The sequence below is a fragment of the Hevea brasiliensis genome, chromosome 16 (genome assembly GCF_030052815.1).
Source record: "Hevea brasiliensis isolate MT/VB/25A 57/8 chromosome 16, ASM3005281v1, whole genome shotgun sequence".
In the NCBI taxonomy this organism is placed as follows: domain Eukaryota; kingdom Viridiplantae; phylum Streptophyta; class Magnoliopsida; order Malpighiales; family Euphorbiaceae; genus Hevea; species Hevea brasiliensis.
Genome location: NC_079508.1, coordinates 61,182,950 through 61,203,769, shown reverse-complemented (window position 1 = coordinate 61,203,769; position 20,820 = coordinate 61,182,950). Strand labels below are relative to the sequence as shown.

General features: G+C 31.0%; 1 protein-coding gene and 1 pseudogene across 4 annotated transcripts; one reads left to right on the top strand and one right to left on the bottom strand.

The window, feature by feature from the left end:
* Positions 1 to 1,864: 1,864 nt before the first annotated feature.
* Positions 1,865 to 11,766, bottom strand: LOC110637169 (nicastrin). Of its 4 annotated transcripts, XM_021787141.2 has the most exons (16): positions 11,471 to 11,766; positions 10,655 to 10,768; positions 10,425 to 10,539; positions 9,483 to 9,565; positions 9,284 to 9,360; positions 8,795 to 8,872; positions 8,160 to 8,231; positions 7,978 to 8,051; positions 7,180 to 7,312; positions 6,994 to 7,065; positions 5,794 to 5,913; positions 5,380 to 5,451; positions 4,389 to 4,529; positions 3,412 to 3,496; positions 2,875 to 3,316; positions 1,865 to 2,326 (listed from the first exon to the last, which is right to left on the bottom strand). In XM_021787141.2, exons 1-16 carry the CDS (start codon positions 11,541 to 11,543, stop codon positions 2,062 to 2,064), a joined length of 2,016 nt encoding a protein of 671 aa, XP_021642833.2. In that variant the 5' UTR covers positions 11,544 to 11,766; the 3' UTR covers positions 1,865 to 2,061. The 4 variants fall into 4 exon arrangements, with proteins under 4 accessions (XP_021642833.2, XP_057993530.1, XP_057993531.1 ...); XM_058137547.1 differs by lacking the exon at positions 11,471 to 11,766 and having other exon boundaries at positions 9,483 to 9,584; positions 10,655 to 10,763; XM_058137548.1 differs by lacking the exon at positions 11,471 to 11,766 and having other exon boundaries at positions 9,483 to 9,584; positions 10,425 to 10,565; positions 10,655 to 10,755.
* A 3,885-nt stretch (positions 11,767 to 15,651) lies between these two features.
* On the top strand, positions 15,652 to 16,705 carry LOC110637198 (transcription factor GTE7-like; annotated as a pseudogene).
* The last annotated feature ends 4,115 nt before the right edge of the window (positions 16,706 to 20,820 follow it).

The window sequence follows — 20,820 nt, the reverse complement described above, 5'->3', positions numbered from 1 at the left end:
TAAGAGCTGTTAAACTTTTTTTATATAATAATAATATTATTATTATTATTATATATTATTTAAAATTAAAAAATTAATTATAATTTTATAAACTCTACAATTTTATAAATATTATTTTTATTATAGTTAGTTAACTTATAAATAGCTTTAATTTCAATTTTGATTATTGAAGAAATTTATAAATAATATTTAAAATTAAAATGAAAATTTTAAATTAAAACAATGATACATAATTGTAAAAAAAAAAACAAATAAACTTCTTTTTCTTACTATTTGGTCTATTTTATATATGTATAATATTTTTTAATTTCATTGCGAATTATCAACATTTAACTGGAAAAATAAAAGTGGACTTTTATTATCATCTTAAACTAATACCAAAAAGAAAAACTAATAATAGAAAAAAATAAAAGTAAAAAAAAAAAAAAAAAAAACACTTGTCCATTATCTGATCATCATTTATAGTCTAGTCTAATTGATGGTGAAAGTATAGACATGATTAAGGGAAAAAAAATGCACAGGCGTTGATAATTACTAAAGACAAAGTGATATTTTTAGTGTTCTAACAATAGACATATAGGGGCAAATGAGTATTTTTATTATTTTTAAGAATAGTGAAAGTATATTCTCTTTTAGATATATAAAATAATTTTTAGTCTAGTCTAAAAAATTAATGGTGAAAGTATAAACGCGATTAAGAAAAAAAAATATAGACTTTGATAATTACAAATTGAACAAAAGATACATAGAGATAAAGTGATATTTTTACTGTTCTAACAATAAATACATAAAAATAAAGAAGTACTTTGAATATTCTTAAAAACAGTGAAAATGTGCTCTCTTTTAGATATACATAATAATTTTTAGTCTAATCTATAAAATTGATGGTGAAACTATAGACAGGGAATTTCTAACGATAAGTCACTGTTTTGCCTCAACCAGACAGGGAATTTCCACTGTCTCTGTTTAAGAGAATTGGGCCATTAGGTCCCATAGGATAAATTTAAAAATATATAATTTATTACTGATTACTCTTTTCATTTAATTTTTCTTTTATTTTTATTTATTATATTTAAATTTTAATAATAATTAAAAAATATTATATAATTTTATTTTTATAAAAATATATTAATAATTCATTAAAATATTTTATTTCACCCGAAAATTATAAAAATATTTATTATAATATTTAATAGAGATAAATAATAAAATTAAAAAAAAATTAATAATCTTTTATTTTTCTAAATACAATGAATAATTTTAAAAAAAATTTAAATATGATAATTAAAAATAAACGAAATTATTATTATAATTTCCTAAAAATTAATATAAAATTTACCATTTGTAATACATGATTATTTATTGGAAGTAATTTTAGATAATTTGCATAATTATAAAATACTTTTTGAAAAAAATGGTCGATCCTTCCTCACCCCTTTTCTTCCCAATTCCACCGTTAAAATACAACAGGAACAACGACGTCGAATCCAAGGCCCCCGCTCCAACCAGTCCGCTGTTCCTTTTTTTAACTCGATATTTTGTAATATTTAATAAGTTTATTTGTAAATGAATATATTTTTTGTCAATAATTTTATTTTCAAGACATTATTTCCTAAATTTTCGAGTTTAATTCTATTCAGAGTTAATTATACCATATATTTTTAAATCCTATATTTATTTTTCACTAAAATTATAAAAAAATGCTTCATACAACATACAAAAATTAGTTTGTCGTATTTTTTACCCCTGATATTAAAGAATTATGCACCGTCATGAGCAATCTTTTCGGTATCACACCAAACCAGTTAAACCGAAGACTAGATCATTGACTACTTTGATTTAATTTTGAAAAATATGTACTATCTAGAGAATATGGAGCAATTTATTGAGAGAAGTTCTAAACAAATTGTCTTGCCAATAAAGATTAGCCAAGGCAATTAGCAATGCACCCCACAAAGTATTTCAAAATCATAGTATCTTAAATAATTCAAGCATTATAATCATGGTATTTAAATCTAATTCTATCATTTCTGTACGGTGTAACCAAAAACTAAAAATTTGTCAATCTCGTTTCAAGGCCTTGGTTATGAAGGCTCTTGTAATTGCTATTGCAAGGTAAGCCAAAATAGTGATGGCAATACCTCCGAACAAAACAAAACGATCAAAAGTGGCATCCTGAACTGTATATACCCGAAGGCCTATTGCATCCCAATTGCTCTCTGTCCACACAGGGTCCACCATCCCCAAGGGATCAGAAGAATTTGATGGTAAAACATTCCATGATCCAGATTCAAACTTCAATCGGGTTGAATATGCAGGCACATACCTGAAATGATAAAAAAAACAAGTTATTAGAAATTGCAATTTCATAATCACATGCCACGAATAGAGATTCCCTGCTAATAATCTAGCAGTTTGATGCAGCCATGTCTCTCCATTACAGGCAACTGATTAATGGGGCAGGACAGAGTGAAGACACAACTGCATACTTAAGCTGTTCTCTATGCAGGCAATCAACAGGATTAAGCAAATGGAAGAAACGAAAATGAATGACAGTACCTAAGCTGTTCTCAATGCAAGCTAGAATTCGGTGGTGCTGTGAGAATTTTTTACCTATTGCACTATATGCATGGCACCAGACCATCAAGTTGACTACCCTAATACCTTTGCATTAACGCACATACATAGATATGGAATCAGGGTTTGCTTTAGTCAGACAATTTCAAATGAGTCAGTTTGGGCACAAACAGGCCGCATATGTTGGGGGCAATAAAGCAAACAATTGCTTGCTGCAGTCTGAGTAAATTTTGTTAGACATTCAGGGTATTCTCTGAATTACCATTCTAATTTAGCAGCTTGCAGCTAGTACTTTACCTTGTAGTAGAAATAACACACACTCCCTTCCCATTTGTTTCTGCCCTAATGCAGACTTCATCTTTGTTGCTGCAACCTTTTGAGCAATCATTGCTAGTATTCTCTGTGGGAATAGAAGTTCTATCAGCCAAAAAATTCCATATGAACCTGGAAACATCACTGACATATCCAAGATACGGAGTTGATGAAGGTTCCCCAATGACAACACCAACATAATGACTTGGGCAAGAAGCAGTAGGTGATATATAGTCCTTAACCAGCTCGCAAGTCAAACCGGGGTCACAGTTCAACAGACAACCCATCATTTCTTCAACTAGAGAGGCGTTCACATTGATAGCACTTAAAGCTGAACTGCTTAAATTTTTGCTGCCACTTGCAAGGATGTAAAGGGTGCGGGCAATAAGAGATGCAGCTGCGACTATAGCTGAAGAGTTTATGTTTGCTGCATTTAAGATATCCCAATAAAAATATGTAGCAATGTTTTGCAGATATATATACTTCCAAAGGGAAAGCCATTTAGAACATAAATCAACTCACACATATCATCAAGGTGACTATGGTAGAACTTGTTGGCAAAAGCAGTATCAAAATCTTCCAACACAATCCCAGAGGATGATGAGTTCTGCCAATGGAGAGAGAAATCGCACAGGCATTATAGATTTATGATACCAACTATTTTCTCAGACCAATGGTTACAACCACTGACACAAAGCAACAAAGGGAATTTTTAGTTCTATCAAAATATAATGTAACTTTCATGTTCACAATTGCTTATGAATTTATTTCTCCCATTTTTACATTTTACAGTAAAAATCAACCCAAATCAGACCTGTCCAAAAAAAATAGAGAATGAAATGACCAAAGAAGACGAAAGAACCCTTGGTTCTAACTCAAAAACACAAGTTTTAAAATACATTTCAACCCCTCGTATATCTCACCCTCTCCAAGTGCACCAATTTAAGGCATAATGGAAGTGGGTTCCAAAACTAACTAAAAATCCCCTTCCAATAACCAGTAACTGAGGCAGATACTTTGGAATCACCCAAAAGCCTTGAGTAGCAAGAAACTTAATGACACTGGTTCCCTTGCAACTCTGCAATGCAATAGCAGGTGCGGAACAGCCTCCTCACTATTCCATTAAATACAACAAATTCATAATAATTTGATTTCCGTGCGCCAGATCACCTACAGTCCATGAAGAAAGCTATTTATGGGAGTGCTCAAGTGCCTTTAACTTCCAAATGCACATCCCAGGAATATTTTTGCCCACAAATCACAATGCCTTGCAAACTCACATAATAAGAACTTGGATGACACCTAGCGTAGAATAGAAGAAAGTTAAACTTATCCTCACTACTCTTTGGCATCCATGGTTCCTTCACACAAATACGACACGAATCCATAATAATTTGATTGCTCTTAATAGGATAGTCAAAGTTGTCCTTATTGATGTAAATCAGAAATAAGGCACTGTATAAAAAAAACGCAATAATGACTTCAAGTTACTCACTAACCTTTCTCAGAAATGCCATCAAAGATGATGGGGGCAACCCAGGATTTGTAGTGCTTGCTGTTGCAATCACAACATTTTTGGATTCAAGTGAATCTTGAGCATGTTTGAAGGCGTTCAATATTTCATTTGTGGCTGAAGAAACCTACATTAATGAACACTACAGTTATACAATTCAGACATGCTGAATACCAGGCTAATCATCAATTATACTACATACAAGCACATATACTAACAAGTCAAGCATCCACGACATTTTGAGCAAAATAGAACAAGAAAAAGAAAATACAACAATTACAGCAAAGGAACTAATACTCTGAAATTCAAAAATATGTAGTCCTAAAATTTTTAATGCCATGAAAGACAAAATGAAAACACCAAATAAAGGAACTAGTAGTGTCAAATTTTAAATTTCAAATTTTAATCATCTGACAACCTACTGACTAAAGAGATATAAGAATACTTGCATAGGCATCACAAAATAAACTATATCCCTAGTAACAAAGTCTGATACCAAAGTATCCTAGGTAACTAAAATGCCCAAAATAACTCAAATAACTATATTCTATTTTCATTTTTCTAAAATATGTAGTACTAAAACATCTAGTAGGTCAGTTCCAAATCAGGAACAGATACAAATGCTAATTTAATAGGAGTTTAAGAAAACAAAAAATAACCATGTTGTTTGCAACTCTCATCACATCCATAATATCATGATACTAGTATCTGAGTTCATCAGTTCAAGCAAGACAACTGAAAATATATAATATTTAATAAATTTTCTTTCTTTCTGTTAACTGCCCATATTTAGCATGCTAATTACATCACCTTGTCTTTCAACCATGACTCTGGATCTCAAAGGATGAAATAAAGTTACTGAGTGCATAGCTCATATTGCAAACACATCCAGTTAGAGAGGCCAAGAGTTGAAGACAAAAAAAAGATATATAACAATTTCAATGCAAAAAGTAGTAGAGAAGCTCAAGAGTTTGCACCCCTGCTGTGTGAGCGAAAAAGGTTTTATTCCCTCCACTAAAGCCTTTCCCGACAGATCCAAGTTCTATGACCTGTGCAGAATCATTTAGCACACAGGGTGTTAGCCTCTGAAGATACTAAACCATAGATTAAATAATTAAGTTCCCGATGAGTAACGAATCAGGAGTCGTGAAAAAACCAAAAATATATTTTACAAGAGAGTGAAATGTATGCAACATAAAAAAAAAATACCACCATACCATCTGAATCAATCTTCTTTCAAAAATTGTGTTTTTAGCCATTATATTTGCTCAAACAAGTGTTTGTCTATGTGTGTGAATGCGTGCGTGTCTATGTGTGTGTGTTTAACAACCTAAATAAAGTTAATCCCAAAATGATAGCTATATTTTACAGGTGACAAGCACGATAAATACCATCTCAATTAGTGTGTCATTAAGGCCATTAACAGAATCTGACTGTAAATCAAGTTCAAGCAAAAATCTCCTGCTGCCAAGATAGCCCCATGCCTCCCCGGTGAAAACTGAAAAGACAAGCTGCACCAACATTATGAATTATGAGTAGACTATTCTTTAAGGCATATCAGCAGTAGAACAAACCACCAAAATAAACAAATAAGTACATAAATAATAAGGGCAAGACTTGCCCCTAAATAAATAAGCTAAAATCAAGCACACTTGCCACTTCGGACTTGGGAGGGGCTAAATGTATGCAAATTTACTGTTGCACCATCAAATAAAACTGAGAATGCACAATTGCCAAAGTATAAAATTAGAAAGCGCCTATGTTACAATTCCCCACTAAAAGACAAGAATGATCTGATGCTTCCATTGCAATTTATTAATTGGGCTATCTCAAGTTATGCTTAACAAGTATCACTGTGCTGATCAAAAACTAAAATGCATTGTACACTGTTATTCTCTCCAGTTCTATATTTGGTTGGCCTAAAAAGGTAACCTTGAGATTTTGCTCAAGCATATATAGAGGTGTATATTTTGTTTCATCATGACATTACTGCCATTTCACACTAGAAGCAATGTGGAGTTAACAAAGTCTCGCCCATGGTACACCCATGCTAATGGCAAATTAACAGAATAAGTATCAGTGCCAAATTCTTTTATAGTTAAGGGAGTTATTTGCCTTTTGTGACATGAGGAAGGGCCACAGGCCACTTCCTTAATGTCTAAGGGAGTTAAATGGAGAAGACAGAAACCTAGATTCTTGATTTTCTCTAACCAACAACCATAATCCACCAGGTAAGCTATGTCAAAAATTAATACACGGATGACTCCAAACAACATAGTCAAGCTCCAAATAAGGGACAGAATAACCAGTCCCACCAACATAGAATGGAACTCAGATTTTCTGAATCTGCATAAAGGCTGTTTAGAAAAATGTGCTGATATTTATATTTCCACTTTGCAGTAAGTGAGAATCAAAACTACAAAATTTTTGCAACAGTCTTTTGAATCCAAACAAGCATGAGAAAAACAGTGAAAGAGTTCAAATGAATGGCAATCCATACACCAACAGAAACTATCAGTAGAACAAGACCTTATACATAAGCACATTTTCACAAAAATATATTGATCAGAGAGTACCAATCTCATACACACCTGCTTACTAAGATCACCCAAACCATCCATGCTAGAAAGTGAATCAACCGCTGCCAGCAAGGAAATTAGACCCTAAAAAAGTTTCAAAAATAGTGTGCGTGTTGATTTAGGACAGAAGAAAGATTATCAAGAACTGAAATAACTTTATAAGAATGACTAAATATGCATCAAAAGTCCTGAACTTACAGAAATAGGAGATTCTGCACCTAAGCTTTTGTCACGGAAAAATGAAGCAGAATCCATAGATGCCACAATTAATATAATGGGCTTGGATTGATTTGAGGACGTAATATTAATTGGTGGAAGCGATGACCAAACACTGCCTTTCACAATTAACATACACAATTAAAATTTAAGTCAAAAACCTCAATCATCTTTACAGCACAAAATCAGGTTACATCATTGGTAAACCTCTGGCTCCAAAATACTGAATGCGTTATTACATGAAATAGTTCAATTCACTTCACAAACTAGCAAGCAATCAGCCCATGTAAAATCTACAGCTACTGGCTTGATGTGGCTCATTAGCCAAACAAGCCAAGCTCATAATCCCAAGCTTGTAAAAGAAAAATTAAGTCAAGCCCAAGCTTAGTTCCATTGAGCTTGTAGCCTCACAAACAGGCACATAACTCACTTAGCTACTTATAGAGAAGAGGCGATCCTCATAAGCATTATTGTATCTTTTGATGTCATATTTTTCCCCCGGAAATATTATTGAAACCATCATAAGCACTATTGTTCTTATGTAGGACCTAGAAATATTATTAAAACCAAGCAACTTAATATAGCATATTGTACAAGCATACACCAGTTCCCATGCTAATGAAAAGTAAAAGGGAGGGACATCCCTTTCCATTATAAATTCATCTGATAATGATCCAAAAATACCTCAGTACCAAACAATATAATGATTTCAAAAACAACTGTGTCACAAACCAAATCAAAAAACAGCAAGAAGAGAACAGAAAATCCAACATTACCTACCTATATCCACCTAAAGGAAGGCAAGTCTGTTCTCTTAAACAAGATTCTGAATCACGAGTCCCAGATTTTGTTGTCTTATGGAAAAGCCAAATATATTACAAATCAGTCTAAGCAAATCATCAAGTTCAAATATTTAAGAACAAAGAAGAAGATTATCACATCTAAGTATCATCATCAAGTACCTGCATCACTAAATCAAACTCAGCAACATCTGCAGTATAAGCATTCTTTTGTCTCTCATTCTTTGTGGCAATCTACATGAACATGTGATTTTATGAAACGTAAATTAGATCAACTCAGAAATCTGTTCCAAGAAAAAGATCAAAACCATATCCCAGAGATAAAGGGAGATACAAAAAGGAGACTAGTTTTAGAGCAAATTACCTGTGAACCATTTTATGAGTAGCTATAGATGCATAAAATACTCGTTTTTGGAAAAAGCCAGGGTATCTAACTAATCAGGAGCAGGCATCAAACATGCTTCAATTTAAAAATCTTTTTCTTCTTTAGCAGGATCTCAATGTTTTGCTAACTTAGAAATTCTCCATTATTTAGCACATTATACAAAAATAAGAAAGGAGCCCATGTGTCAAATAAACAGACAAGTTAATAAAAATTTTACAGACTATAGAAGCAATCCACTAATATAGGGAATCGGTACTTAACCCATTCGTGCAAAACAACCATAGCTGAGTTAGAATTTATAAAAACTGCTCAATGCCCGCCAAAAACAAAGTTTGGCCTTGCTTTCAGTGAACATAAGTATCACCAAAAGTAGAATAACAGCTCTGTTCTTGTTAAAAATTACATGTTTTACCTCCTGCATGATCTGACTGCTCGCCTCAGAGAGTAAGAATATAGGAAAATTATAAGCTTTCCGCATAATACCAGATCCCTGCAAAAGAAATGGTGGTGAAACTTTAGCTAGTCAAGCAGGAAAAAAAAAATCAACTTCTATGAGCAGTTTGCACAAAAATAAAACAAAATTCAGTGCCCATCAAAGGGGCATTCATGGCATCAATAATCTCATGTCAGTATACACCAACCGGTTCATTTTAATTATCCCACAAGGACAGATACTGTGAATGCTTAACCATTGTTCATCAATTAAATGAAATAGTTAACATTGTCATGATATTTTACCATCAGACATGATCAATAAAAGAAAGGTTCAGAAATCTGCAGTATAAACCAACCAACACATAAAAAGAGGCTGGACAACAACAAGCTGACTAAGATTAGAATAATAATAACTACAAACTCTCAGAAAATTGTTCACTAATTTCACTATACACTCATAGCATACAATGGGGTTCCATTCATAGCTGATGCTTTTATAAGGTGCAAATTCAACTTCTGGGAACTTTTGAGCTGGAGAGAACCCTGAGATAAAGAGACGAAAAAAAAAAAAAACTGTTAGCACTTAGCAGCATCTGACTCTAATGTCAGTGTCACACCATAGCTGTACAAGAAAAGAGTGATAATTAGCAGAAAACCACAATTACCTGTTATGTTATTTTGCATGTTGGTTCTAGACTCGACTAAAACACCACCTACATTCTTGGCAAAACTTGAATCATCTGATATTCTGAAGCAGAAACAGATATCTGACATTATGAGTATCAAACAAATTATGCCTTCAATGAATAATAAAATCCAAAAACATACCAATCAAAATAACAAAAAAAAAGCAAAAAAATGTAGTTCTTTTCAATAAAATTCAATGCTCTGGTTCCACATTTCAGTAGTAGCAATGAAACAGAAACCCCCACAAAGCTAATGATATCTTAAACCATAGTTTATAGTATAGTCCATACAAAACTCAAAGCAGAAATTCCAGGTTTATAAGCAAACGATTCTCAAGACTCTGCCATAGATTCATGAACAAGTCCATATTGCAATAACATTCTGATGAAAGTAAGAAATATATCTTGAATTTTATAGTGAATTTATCCATTAAACTACTCATGTTGCTGCCAAAAAGAATCTATACTTTTTCAGTCTACGTCAGTGATAAGCCATTGAATTTGCTGCATAAGCCAAACTTCTCTCCAGCCATTTTTCAAGTCTTGGAGAAGATTAGTTATCAGAATAGTGATTATCAATTCATAATTTTCATAAACTTAAAAAATGACCATTGTGTCAGTCTATATACATTTTGGCACACATAATATAGTTTTTGTTTAGTTCTAGTCGTGCTTCTGTCAATAAGCATTGATTGCTGATAAGTTATACTCACATATTTCCAAATCTTAAAGGCTGGCTAACATTTACCCTCTAAAAGCCCAATATACTTTATGATTTTCCTGTTTTAGAAAACTACAAATATAAAATCCATATGACTTACCACTTTTATGATGCTTCTAGAATGATTAATCGCAAAGCTCACTTTTGAGGGGGAAACAAAAGCAGAGAAAGAGAGAAACAAAAATGCACATAATACATGCCTGTCAAAAAGTTCTTGAATTTCATCTAATGATACAAAAACAGCAGATGAACGAGCCAACTGATTAGCATTCCTGAATCTTATAATAGGAGTGACAACCTTGTCTCTTCCAGGATCTAGGTAACAAAGGGAGAAGAATGACATGCATGACATAAAAAGTTTAGATCGTATGAGATCTTCTGAGAGGTAAATCACTATGTCAAAAGGAGACAAGCTTTTAAAGCATCTTACTAGCACAACCAATCTCTCCAGAAAGATTCAGCAGCCGTACACAAGGATATCCATCAATGACCATGTACATAGACTTCTGGAGATCAGGAACAGACTGCATAGAGTTTGTCTGTTCTGAAATTCCCAAGCAGCAAATAAGGGGGGAAAAATCAATTTCCAACAGACAAATCAACAGCATAATAGAAAGAAACTAGTTATTAAAAAGGGAAAAAAAATCATAATTTTATTATCAGTAGGAATAAAAATAAAATAAAATAAATTCAGGATTAAGCCATAGGTACATGTGATTAATTTAAGTTGAACTTTAAGCCTGTATACGAGATTTTCAATTAAAATGGAATACATGCCACTTCGAAGTGGTCTGCCACTGTCCAATCAATATGAAAACATATATATATAAAATTTTTTTATAAAATAGTATGTTTCCTAGCCCACACAGCCGGGCCATATATACTGGCTGCTCCTTTGCTATTTTCAAGCAATCAAGCTAAGACGCAGTAATGCCAATCAGTAATTTCAAGTCCTAGTTAGCACGACACCAATTAACTGAGAAATAGCAAAGCACTCCTCACCTCTGCATAATGTGCAATGCATCTATCATTACAGAATAAACTACATATATCAATCACTATTAAAAAAATAATAATAATAATAATAATAATAATAATAATAAAATAAATAAAATCTTCATTTCCCTGATTTCACAAGCGATTCATATCAAGAAATATATGTTTCAAATCAAGCCGAAAGCTTATAAGCGAACAGATTATGAAGATTGAAACAGGAAAAAAAAATCAAAGGCAGAAGAGAACTCACCTGACAAAGAGAGTCGAAACTGAAAAATGAAGAGCAAAAGAAGAAGATAAAGAGAAATTAGCTTGGTGGCCATGAGGAGCGTAATCGATGATTTCTGGTGAAAAATTATAAACCCTAAGCCATAGCCATACTCAAAAAAAGAACTTAGAAACACTCTATTCTGTGTTTCTGTGAGGAATTTGAAGGAGAATGACTATTTTGCACGGTTGACTACAGAATCAATCAACTCCCAATTTCTTTTTGATTATTGCCAAATGCGAACCGGGTGGGATTGGGCGGGCTGGAAATGGAACGGGATCGATTTTGGTTTTTCGGGTTTGTTTCAACTTCTCTGTGATGAATTGATTTAAATAAAATAATAATATGAGTTTTTTTTTAATTGATTAAAAACATATGACATTAAAAAAAATATACACTTTTAATAAAATTATTACAATGAGTTATGAAGCTTAGTGAAATTTATTAATTAGTTTCTGATTTTTAAAAGTTCAATTAAGTTAGGTAATGTACAGTAAATTATGGATAAGTTGGGTTTATGATTTAATTAATTTTGAGTTTTATGTTTGCTTTTTTATAGAAATTTAAAAAAATCATTAAATATATATAAAGTATAAAAAAATTCAAATTAACATATAATTTTATATAAATAAAATAAAAATTTATACCAAAAATAATATAAATAATTTAAAAGATTTGATCATGTTGATAGATTTAATAAATAAGCTAATAAACAAGTCACGAACTCTAACTTTTTAATAAATATAATTATTTTTTTTTTAAATAAATAAAATAATTTAATAATAAAAAAACCATAAGAACTTAAAATTTACCAATAATAATAATAATTTCAATGAGAATTGTTTAAAATATATTATAAATGAAAATAAATTTTAAAATTATTTAAAAAATTAAAAAAAATAAAATAAGAGTAATTATCATCAATAAAAACAATCGTTTAAAAAGAATTTAAAAAAAGAAAATATAAAAAAAAGGAGACAAAAGGTTTGTATAGTGAAAAAAATTTTTTCATTATGTTTGCTTTTATTTTTATTTAATGAGGTGTTTTTTTTTTTTTAGAGATATTAATGAAGAGATTTTAGAATGACTAGTTTTTAATAAAGTGAATTTTCTTTAAAAAAAAAATAGAGTGAATTTTTTTAATAAAATAAAGTGAATTTTTACCACTGTCAATAAAGTACAAATTTTGCTCTAAATCTAAATAGGCCTTCAAATGTGATGCGCGCGAGGCAAGAAGGACGAGAAAGCTCGACCAGCCTAGGCCTACAAGCCACCACGCAAGCCCAGGAGCCAGAGGGTTTCTCTCTGTGAATAGTAGTAGTGAGCCAGGTGGTTGCATTTAAATTTGGCTATTTTTCAAATTGTTCACTTTTTTTTTTTATAATTTCAGTATTGAACTTTATTTTATGATCCTTTAATAAAAAAAATGTCTAATTATTTTTTATTATACATATATAAAAATACGGTTCGTAAAAAAAAATATTGTTTTATGGTTTAGTAACATAATTAGAACCTTATCAATAAAGTATAAATAAATTCATTGTGAATTGAATTAATTTTTGAAATTGGATAAACAAAAGTTTCTATCTATGGCTGTTCTGTACGGAAATGCTCTTATTCTACATATTGCTACACCTATAAAAGAGGGCAATATAATAAATTGTATTATATGATGACTTGATTTTATTATAAAGTAAAAATAATTATTTTGTTATAAAAAATTAGATAATTTAATAAAAATTTATTTTTTATGAGTTTTTTTTATAAATGAATATTTTTTTAAATAATTAATTATAAAATTTTTATTAATTTAATAAAAAAAAGTGAAGTTTCTTTCTGTAAAAAAAACACATATAATATTTTATTAAAAAAATCTAACAAATAAATTATATATGTCAAAATTTTTGGAAAATTTATAAGACTAGGTTACATATTCATCATACCATTATTTTCGATTTTTTTTTTATGTGAGTGTATAAGTATATGTAATATTAGTATTATTTTAGTATTTCCCATGATGAATGAGTAAACTGTTCCTATAATTTTTTAATAAAATTTACCACATATATAATTTATTATTGGATTTTTAGAAAAATATTATATATTTTTTTATGTTAATAAATTTTACTTTTTCTATTAAGTTAATAAAATTTTTGTAATTAACTATTTTATAGAAAAATATCAATACATAAAAAAATCTTATAAGATAAATTGTAAAATTTCATTAAATCATCTTATTTTTTATAATAAAATAATTTTACTTTGCAATATAATCAAGTAACCATGGAAAAAATACACCATATATGGAGTTCGTTTAATTTTTGGAAAAGCTTGGAAAAGCTTCGTTTAATTTCAATGTAGAGGAGTTCATATGGATAGATGAGGTCCCTCCATCCACTTGGTTTGATCAATAAAATTTATAGTTTAATTCTTAAAAAAAAAAAGAAAAAAAAATAAATTGGATAAACAAAGTTTTAAATTAAATAAATTTTTTATTTCACTTTATACATGTTAAGCGTAAAGGCTAAGTAAGTTTGGTCAGAGAGAGATTCTCTCCGTTTTTTTATTTCTTTTTTTTCTAGGGTTTTAGATCTTTATTTTTTTGTACTAAAGTGTCCTTTTTTCGCCCTTATGGGTAGGGGAAGGCCTGCTTTCTCTTGTTTGGCGTGTGGGTTCTTTTTTCCAGCCACTACATTGGTTTTTATATAGATTTGGGTTGATTAAGTAGCGGCCAATTTACGGCAGGAGGTCTCATGGCTACTATGATCCCTCAATGTCCTTGTGTTTCTCTTTCTCTATGTTTTGGATTTTGCATGCAGGTGGCTTGCTTCGATTTTTTGGGGCTTTTGGGTATTGGGGCATGTTACTTATGGCCATGGCTGTGTCTTGGTTGTGGTTCATTGTCGCGGTTGTGCTCTAAAGGATTGATATGTTTAGTACGGTATATCTAAGAATAGTTCACGCTGCAGAGCAGTAGCCTTCCTGTTCCTTTGCATAGTCGATTTTAAGCTTTGCCTTACTCCTTTAGAGTCTATTTGGATGAGGATGAACGAAGGTTAAATAAGGATAGTATAACTAAATGAGTTATGTATCTTGTTTAAAATGAATGAATAAAGGGTAAATTTTACCTTTCTTTGCCTAGGAGAAGTAAGAATGGAAATTTAAGAGTTATAATTAAACTTTATTTAAACAACGTAAATTTACTTTTCTTTCTTCTCTTTATAAAAATTAAAAAAATTATATATTATTTCTCTTTATATTCATAATAATTTATTCATTCTCAAATATAATTTTTTTTATTATAACCATTTTTATCTTTTTTTTTATTTTTTATTTACTATTTCATTACTTATTATTTTCTCACCTCATTCAAGGTTCAAATAGACCCTAAAAGTGCAGAGTTTAGTCTCTGATATGCTATTGAAACGACAAATATGGTGGAATTTTGGTGTCAGTTGGTCTTCGCTACATGCTTTTGCTACGTGAGATCTCTTATACTCTTACTTCACTCGGTTTCAAGGTTGTTTCAGTGGAGGTTGGCTAGCATGGTGGCATTTGGAGTTCCCAATGGTTGAGTGCGATGAGGAAGCTTTGCTGTTCTGAATCTATTTCTTTGGATTGGGGCTTTATATTAAGGTTTTCAGTTGGGTTACAAGGTTTGGGCTTGTCTTCTTGTCAACTATTGGGTTGTGTGATTATTGGGACCTTTTTGTAATGGGATGGGCCTGATTTACTTATTTTAACTATCTATTTAGCCTTGCAATATCCTCTTTATCAATACAATATGTCTTTTGATTAAAAAAAAAAAAATTATATATATATATGTAAAGGGGGTTAATTGCACCATCTGCCCTTGAACTTTGAGAGAATTTTTAATTTCGTCTCTGAATTTTAATTTGTTAAAATAAAATCATTGAACTTAATTTTAATTACAATAGTAGTTCTTCATCCCTAAATTCGATTTAAAAATCCAGTGAGTTACTCATATGTCAATCTAAGGTATCATTTTAAAATAAAAGTAAAACCACATCATCCAAATCCTTATCAGGGAAATCCCCAAACCTTAACCCTTCACGTGTAACTCTCAAATTGTATTTTTTTCCCTCATTTTTTGATTTCGTGGATTTCTACTGCACTCTTCGTGGCATTTGTAACCAAATTGAATGCAGCCACAGCCTAGAGGTGGTGCTAAATTCATGGACGAAGTTCCTTTCTCTAACCCTAACCCTAAATTGTCCAAAAAAATGACAATTCCAAGCTGCTTTGCCTGTCATCAACTTTGATGGGTCACCAGCCTTAATGCAATCAGTTGCATTGGACGACGCGAGCGATTTCAACAACAATGGATATGTGAAGTTTCATATAGCATCGTATTCGAAGAAGGAACTAGTAGAGCTAAAGAATCGATTAGTTGTAGAGTTGGAACAAATCTGGCAGCTGAAGAATTGAATAGATTCCTTGGACTTCCAAATCAGATTTAGCTCCAATTTCCATAAGAAGAAGACAATCGCAACAACCTATAGAAACAAGAAAATATTGGGAAACAAGCGGCCATTTCCAGCAACAAATTTTTGATTTGGGGCCAAAAATATGAAGCGATTGATTCATCCGAAGCATGCCAAATTGATGAAGAAATGTGCCCAGATTTTGATGAAATTGATAAAGCAAAAGCATGCATATGTATTTAATGTGCGAGTGGATGTTGAGGGTATGAAGCTTCATCATTATTGTGATACAATCAAGAACCCTATGGATTTGGGTACTGTCAAATCTAAATTGGGGAAGAATTTGTACGATTTACCCATGGATTTTGCTGCTAATATGAGATTAACCTTCAACAATGCCATGAAGTTTCTTTCCATGTTTGAGGAATGGTACCAACCCATTAGAGATAAAGTTGGTGAGGATGACCAGGATCAGGATCAGACACATGAGCATGAGCATGATCAGGTTCAAGAAGTGCAAGCTAGTTCTTGGGTTCACATACCCAATTGAGGTGACATTGATAGGGTAAAGAAAGATCAGGAAAATATAATGCAAATTATGCCTAAATCTTATCCAATTGGAAAATCATTACAACCAAGTGGGTCTAACCCTCAATCTACATCGCAATTGCCTGTGTGGACTCCTTCCCCAATGTGAGCTCCTCCAGTGGAGCCTGTTAAGCTACCAAACCCTAAGACCAAAGATCCTAGCAAGAGGATTTGGATGATATAGCTTTATTTTTATTTTAAAATGACACTTTGAACTAACACATAAGCAAGTCGCTCGATTTTAGACCGAATTTTAGGATGAAGGATTGTTATTACAATTAAAACTAAGTTCAATGATTTTATTTTAATAAATCGAAGTTTAGGGATAGAATTGAAAATACCCTAAAGTTTAGGGATGAATGGTGCAATTAACCCTATGTAAAGGCTAGGTTGAATTCTCAAATTTAAGCATCAATTATATCGTTTAATGAAAAAAAAAATCATATTTATTCAAGTTGCAGCCAAGTGGCTTCAGACTTTATATATATCCCAAGACAACGAGGCATATTCATGCAATTTTTGTTTAAAAAATAACAACTCAAAACGGCGAAGTGGGTTACAGGAAATGGCCATGAAAACAAAGCAACCTTGTTAAATATAAAAACACGTATGTACGTAAGAGAGCCTATCAGTGGGCATAGATTACTGAACGTATAGTTAAGATAACTTAGTGGATCGAGGTTGAATATATGCCTATTTAATTCTTAAGCTATTGTTAATTTTTTAATACAACAATGAAAAGATGATGAAGTAATCTGCATTTCCTTTGAATCCTATCATCACCAATTTTGGCAATACAATCATTTATCAATAGGCATACTTTTCTTCCTAATCCGACAATTTCTTGGTATATTTATTCTTTAATAATCACAAAATAAATTAAATTAAAAAGGCATTAAATTGGCTTTCGTAATTGGCCTTAAATTGTATGAAATTATCATGTGCTCTATGACCTAACAAAAGAGATTATATTTGTTTAGTATTATCGCTTTATTGTTCATGAGTCTGAATTCTCTAATTCTAGTGTGATGGTGAACTTACTGTTGGACAAATCACCAAATCAGGGAGGGTTGGGAACTAAGTTACTAGTTTTTGCTGAAAAGCAATGGGCTATGACTGATCCAAATGAATAATAATAATAATAATAATAATTATTATTTATAAAATCAATTAGGCCAGCACTAATTAGTTGAATGCCATTAACTTATCTGGAGATTAAGTGGACTGCCAAATTAGGAGCAACTTGGTTTGTGGTGAGCTCCTCCAAGAGAAGTCGGCTTAAATTAATTAAAACAGTATGTGGTATATGACACTGCAGATTTCCAGTTTTGGGAAGAGTTTGTGGTTTAGGACTTAATCATTTTCTGTTCAACCTTAGTGCTCGTGTAAATTAATACAATAGTGGCACTGACACGCCTACTGTCAGAAACTGAAAGGACATTTTTTTATTATAATTAAGTGATGTTACGAATTAATTTGTATTCACCATTAATCTTAGAGTGTGACAATGCCACTGCTGTCCAGGAGAAGGAGGTGCTGTTGGGCAGTTTTCAGTAGTCGTTGGTTAATGCCATCCATAACCTGCAGTCCGTTTGAGTGGGTGATGCGAATTCAACATGTTTAAGAAAGAAAAATTATTCATCATATTAAATTTTTCTCACACTACTGGAATCGTCTCCATAGCCATGGAATCTCAATTTTGAACCTCAATTAGACTAAATTGATTTTAGGTTTGGCAACTCATTTATAATCATCACAATGTAATTACAACATATCCTTCCCACAAAAGAATAAAATATAAATATAAACAATTAAAAATATTTATTTAGAGATCATATGGGTGCCAATTAGAGATGATAATTATTATTGAATCTGATCTATCCCGTTTTAAATTCGATTAATTTTCTCTGATCTTACTTTGAATAGAAGCAGGGCGAAAATGGAAAAGACTTTTTTTCCACTCAAATTCTCATAATCACCTGTATAATAATATATTATTATTTTAATAAAAAATAAATTATTTATATGAATTTATATTAAATATTATAATTTTAACAAAAAAATATAAATATATTATTAAAATTTTATTTAAAACTTATATTTATAATTTATAATTTATTTTTTAATAAATAATTTTATATTATATAATAATAAATTAAAACTTGTTGTGCACCGCGGAAATTTATAAACTGCAAAGAAACAAAACACCAATATTTACGTGGTTCATCCTCTCAACATAGGATTGCATCTACGAGCATACAATCTCCATTATCAACAATAAATAAATCATCATTACAAATTCATAGTTATACTACCCATCAACCCAAATACACCTAAGAGAACCTATACAACATCAAACTGTTCATAATAAATATATTAGTTAATCGCAAAAGCCCCTCTTCAATGGGCAGAACCAAATCCGCAGCAATTGACAAAACCCCTCTCTACAATGGGCTACAATCTCACTCCATGAGCTGAAAGTCACTCTCTTCAATGGGCAAAAACTAAATAACATTTTTTATCATTCTCCTATTTATAGTGTTAATTCTCTTAATCCTTATCTGATTAAGAGTCTCACTCAATTTAGAAATAACACTAAAATAAGAGTTATACTCTTTATGAAAAATATTTTTCTATTCTATTCAGGAATATTTATTCCACTCAAATTAAGAAAATATCTCTCTCCAAATCCTATTAGGATTTGGAGTCATAATTCTAACAATCTCTACCTTAACTTAAAATCCATCAACCATTGTATATCTCAAATTCTTGGGTTTTATCAAATCATTAAATTTCCATACTTGAGCTTGAACCCTTCAAATTATCAATTCTTCAATATTCATTTTGGTTGTAACTAGCTTTATTCTTCAAAAAATATTCACGTCATCAACCATCTTGATTTTGCATCAAGAGCTCCACCTTAAATTCAACTCTCCACCACCACTATTATTGCATGTGCGATTTTCTACATGTAGCAACAACTCCACCTTCAACCAAACTCACAAAGATCATCCCCATACTCTGATATCAATTTGTTGTGCATTGCGAAAGCGTGTAAACTATAAAGAAATAAAGCAAACACACAAAATACTAATACTTACGTGGTTCACCCTCTCAACATAGGGCTACATCCACGGGCACGTCATCTTCCACTATCAAAAATAAATAAATTATCATTATAAACTCAAAACTATACTACCCATAAACCCAATTACACCGAAGAAAACCCTTACAACATCATCAAACTGTTCATACTAAATATATTAGTTAATCCCTTTTAGTCTTCTCTAGACATAATCTAATATATTTACTATTATAATACTACACCACAAATGATGCTTTCAACTATATGGGTAAGAGCCCTCTCACCAATAGACAATAATTTCGACAGCCTCACTCCACGAGTTAAAAGCCACTCTCTTCAATAGGCAAAAGCTAAATAACATTTTCCAATATCCTCTCATTTATAGTGGTAATTCCTTCAATCCTTATCTGATTAAGAGTTCTACTCAATTTAGAAATAACACTAAAATAAGAGTTCTACTCATTATATGAAATATTTAAATATTTCTCCCACTCAAATTAAAAAAAGATTTTTCTCCAAATCTCATTAAAATTTTGAATCATAATTCTAACAAAATTAAAATATAAAAGTTTCAGCAAAAAAATCCATTTTATTCCTAACAAAAAACGTCTTAACTTGATTCTAAACTAGGCCAGGAATGAAAGAGTGATTCCGATTCTCAACTCTTCCGTTGCCATTCTTAGTGGCAATTGGTATTTTTTTTATTTTAAATGATAAAAAACACTTTTTATGACACTGCATTTTTGGAACATGCTACATTCTCACGAGTCTAAACCATTTAGTTTTATATTTTAAAATTAAATAATTCTAAAAGAAATAAAACGTCATAATTTTTTTTCATCGTCCCAATGCTGGTCACTTCGACACTAACATAATTAAATCTATGCAGAGATTATAGCCAAGTAATATTAAATTAATTTATTATATAAATCAAATATTTATTAATGTGTCGCTGATGTATAAAACATGTATGCATCATGCTTTATACTTTTCTCAACTTTTTTTCCTAATAATATACGATTTTTAAGGCATCAATTTTCAGTAACTACTGATATAAGCATAGAGGATTTTAGATTATAGTCGACTGATAAAACGATATGTAATGAAAAGTTTGAAATAAATCATTTATAAAAAAATTTCAATTAAATTAAAATTTTACAATATTATAGTTTACAAACAGGAGAAAATCTTTATTATATATATGTTCATGTCAT